Below are 4,457 nucleotides of genomic sequence, written 5' to 3' on the forward strand. Positions count from 1 at the left end.
CGTAGCCATGATATAAGGATATCTAACAAACCAGGGGGTTGTAAAGTAACCACAGTAATGACACTAATAATAGGTTAGAGTCTTTGCCAATTTTGAATAGTATGCTGTAGATAAAGGAGAAAATCAACAAAGTGAAATGAACTGATAAATCTTTGACATAAGACTCCTACAGTTGGAAAAAGAGGAACAGCAAATAAAATGCGCTAAAAGACCCATGCGTCCATCAAGGACGGAGAAGCCCAGAGCCCAGCTCCCTGATGCATTGCCAAAGAGAAGCTAATATTTGTCTCAGATATGGGACCTAATCTTAAACAAAAACCAAAAAAAGGAAAACATATTTTTAAGAAGACAATGGCGGTCCTAGGGAAAGACTGATTCCTGCTCTAGCTGTACAGATTTCTAGAAATGAGGTCTCACCTTACCTTAAGCCCATCTCTTCTTTCTAGCTCTGTCCCCAGAACAAATCATTGGCACCATTCTTTAAGGTCCTGCATCACAGCAAACACACCCTGAGCCACTTTGATAAACTTCTCCTTGGGCACACAGTAGATGTTTTGAGTGGGCTGTATCTCTCCAGCCTGGTCTACATAGTGAGTTCCAGGACAGCTGGGGATACAGGGAGACCCTGTTTCAAAAAGACCGAAAAAAAATTATTTGTATCTCATGCCATCCCAGAGAGGCATAGGGAAAAGAGATAGTATTTTGACTCTACTGAAAAATACAGATGGTCTCCAGAGAAGACAGACCCCAGAGGAAGAAAGAACAGCAGCCTCCTGCCACTCTTCTCCTGGTTGTGATAAATTGATCCCCAGTGAACAGAAGAACAGAGCTCAGTCGTGGGAGGCTCTGATGATAAACCCCACATGCTCCAGTAAACACTCGGAGATCACTCTACTCCCTCACTCTTGATGGTTATTATAGAGGAGACCGTATCTTCTTCTCTAGGAAAACAAGACTCAGCCAGAGAAGCTTCAGGCTTGGATTCCCTCTTGTCCGTGAGAGGAGATGGTTACCACTCAGAGAAGAAAATGAGCAAAAGAGCTAGAAAAATGACGCTTTCAAAGTAAATATCTTTTGCTTTGTTTCAGCTCCTTGTCATATAGCAAATAATCCATAAGCACGACTTTGTGGGCCCTAGACAAAGTGCTTCCATATGCATCACTCATTCAGAGCCCTCCACCCTCCTGCGAAGGGGTTCTGTGGCAATTTTACAGATGAAGGAACTAGAAAATCATTATATCATGATTATATCATTATAAATCATTATATCATTGAATGGGCTGAGTTTCTACAGTTAGTGATATGTGGATTGTAATTCAAAGCCTCGGCTGCTTACTTCAAAGCCATTGCTCCCTCCAATGCCTTAATTGTCTACCACCTCTCCACTTTCCCTGGGAAGGTTACTTTTATTTTCTAGGACTTTACAAAAATGGGACAGATATGACAATTTCATGTCCAGATCAAATAAGACAGATAACGCTGCGAAGATTGGACCGATCACGGTTTCACAACATTGTGCCTTTTACTAACCTTGAAACCAAAGTAAATATCAGAAAAATCAAGTATCTTTCTTTTTACATGCCATAGCATAGGGTCTGGATCATTTAAACTGGTATATCTCAACTTGCCTGAGAAATTATTGGGGTGAGCATGCTGGACTCGTTTGACTACACTGTTAATCAGACTATGCATCGTATATATTTAAGCACAACATTCAAGACATTGTAGCCATACACAAACTCCTTTTCAGCCAATTCTGAATAATCTACCTTATCTACAGATTAAGCTCAGTTTGTGTCAGGAAGACCCCACTGCTGTTCTCCAAACAGAGAAGCCAAGTGGTGGAAAGTAAGTAACAGCAAGCTCCTGGTAGACATATCTCTCCACCTATGTCACCTAGCTTTGGTCAACCATAAAATGGTGCTGGCACACAGGAACTCATTTTCATACACTTCTTGTTTTCTAGGACAAGCTCAGTCAGACTCTCAAAGCTAGAGAAATGCCCTGAGAAGAAGCTGGCATGGAGAAATTGGCTTCATTTGTATGTGGCAAGTGATCCAACTGATGTTCACATCTAAGAGGTAAATGTAACTAAAATATCACCTCTATATCCATAAGTCTTGGTACAATGTGGTATATTGGAACAGAAGTGACCATGTTATAATAACAGAAATTTAAAATATCATTCAATTCTGCTCAAGTTTTCATCCCCTTTCTCCTACTTCTCCACCAAATGAGTAGGGCCATAATTATATTTAACAGCCAGAAGAAAGCTCTGGCTTAAACAGTGCTCTCTTTGCATGGAATTCTTACAAGTCAGGCCAACACTGGGGGGGCTTCGCCAGAGCCCCTGTTTTCTATCTTATTTCTCTAAGTTTCACTTTTTCTTTAAGTGAAACAATTGATGATTCTCTGTCTACATATCATCTGTCTAATTGTGACCTTATAGATAATTATTTCAACAAATAGCATTTGGATAAATTTGAGTGAACTTGAAGAACAAGATCAATGAACCTGATTCCTGAAAACACTGTTTCTTAAAACTGAAGGAATCCAATGTTACCTTACTTAAGTGTTGAATAGAATAGGGAAGATATGTATGTTATTGGGTGTGTGTGTGTGTGTGTGTGTGTGTGTGTGTACATGTATGTGTGCAAAAATAAGCAAACCCAATAGCTTTGGAAATTCATTTTTGTGATGATTTAGCTCCAAGTTGACCCAGGAGGCCTTAGGCAGCACAGTAGAACAGGATAGTTCCATCTCTGACTTCTAGAAGTTCCCTCCTTTCCTAACAAGGTCACTTGCTCAATAGGAGCTTCCATTATTCTACAGACAATTTGACAGTTCTTGCTCTTTTTTCCCTATAAATGTTAAGAGCAGGAATTAGAAAATTGCAGCCTGTGAGCCAGGTCGGCCTACTGCCTACTTTTATTATGGGCACCAAACTAAGAATTGTTTTTACATCTCAAGTTTAAAAATGTATGGAAGAGCATGACTTTGTGACACAAAAACTACATGAATCTTAATTCTCACTTGACTTAAAGTTTTATTGGAAAGTAGCCATATGCGTTCATTTCAGGATTATCTATAGGTTTGAGGGGTCTTTGTGGGTTTTTCTTTTTTTTTCACTATAGCAACAGAACTGAGTAGCTTTGATAAATTATGACCTACAAGTCTAAATTATTTAAGAAAATATTTTCCAACTCGATGCAAAATGCTACAGAGGTAGGACAGTGCAATCTCACTCTGCTGAAATGTTGGCCAGGGTGAGTCAAAAAAAATGCACACCCCTTATTGAGATGAGGAAGTTCACCTGATAATATACAAGTGTTACCCACTGCTGGCCAGTTTATACCCAATAATCCTCGTTTGATGTGTTTACTGCTTACATTCATGGGTGTTTGTCCCTGTGTACGAAAAAAGAGGGAGAATGGAAGCGAGGGAGGGAAAGAGATCGATAGAACTGAGGATGAAGTCGAGATGCTAAGGGAAGTCAATTAAAACACACGCACAGTTTAGAAGTTTTATTTTATTCCAAGTGTATTGGGAAGTTAATTGAAGCCCATGTACAAGGGAATGATCTAATCTGACTTCAGTTTTTGAAGAGCAACTATGGATGTCATAAGAGTAGAAGGTTACAGAGGACAAGATACTCAACCACCAAAAGATACAAAGATTTCACTTCTCATAAAAATGGAAGAAATCCTGTTTGATGCAAATATATATATATATATATGTATTCTAGTACAAACACACACACACACACACACACACACACACACACACACACACACACACAAGAGCCTGTCACTTCTAATAGTTTTCTTGAGCCTACAATGGAAAATATGAGGAGGAGCAAAGAACAGGAAAAGCCATCAATTTAGGTCAATATATTTCCTAGGCAACTAATGATAACGATATGTATTCTTTTCAAAGTGATTTAAATATAAATCTGAGTCCTCAACTGGCTTTATCCAGTCATTCAGTAACGTCTGGTGCTTTCACAGCTCACAGGCACATGAAAAGCCTCAGCAACCCCAGCAACTCCAGCACCATCACTGGCTTCATCCTCCTGGGCTTCCCTTGCCCAAGGCAGGGGCAGATCCTCCTCTTTGTGCTCTTCTCCGTGGTCTACCTCCTCACCCTCATGGGCAATGGATCCATCATCTGTGCTGTGCGCTGGGATCAGAGACTCCACACCCCCATGTACATCCTGCTGGCCAACTTCTCCTTCCTGGAGATCTGGTATGTCACCTCCACAGTCCCCAATATGCTGGCCAACTTCCTCTCCGACACCAAGGTCATCTCCTTCTCTGGGTGCTTTCTGCAGTTCTACTTCTTCTTCTCCTTGGGCTCGACAGAGTGCTTTTTCCTGGCAGTTATGGCATTTGATCGGTACCTTGCCATCTGCAGGCCTCTACATTACCCCACTCTTATGACTGGGCGCCTCTGCAACA

General features: G+C 40.7%; 1 protein-coding gene across 1 annotated transcript; it reads left to right on the plus strand.

Moving 5' to 3' along the window:
* Nucleotides 1-3,925: 3,925 nt before the first annotated feature.
* On the plus strand, nt 3,926-4,451 carry LOC103740756 (olfactory receptor 11G2-like; the record flags this gene model as incomplete). Its single annotated transcript, XM_008841435.2, has 1 exon — nt 3,926-4,451. A coding segment is annotated over exon 1 (433 nt), but the record flags the coding sequence as incomplete, so codon positions are not given.
* Nucleotides 4,452-4,457: the final 6 nt, after the last annotated feature.

Source organism: Nannospalax galili, unplaced genomic scaffold (genome assembly GCF_000622305.1).
Source record: "Nannospalax galili isolate Female #2095 unplaced genomic scaffold, S.galili_v1.0 scaffold9780, whole genome shotgun sequence".
In the NCBI taxonomy this organism is placed as follows: Eukaryota; Metazoa; Chordata; class Mammalia; order Rodentia; family Spalacidae; genus Nannospalax; species Nannospalax galili.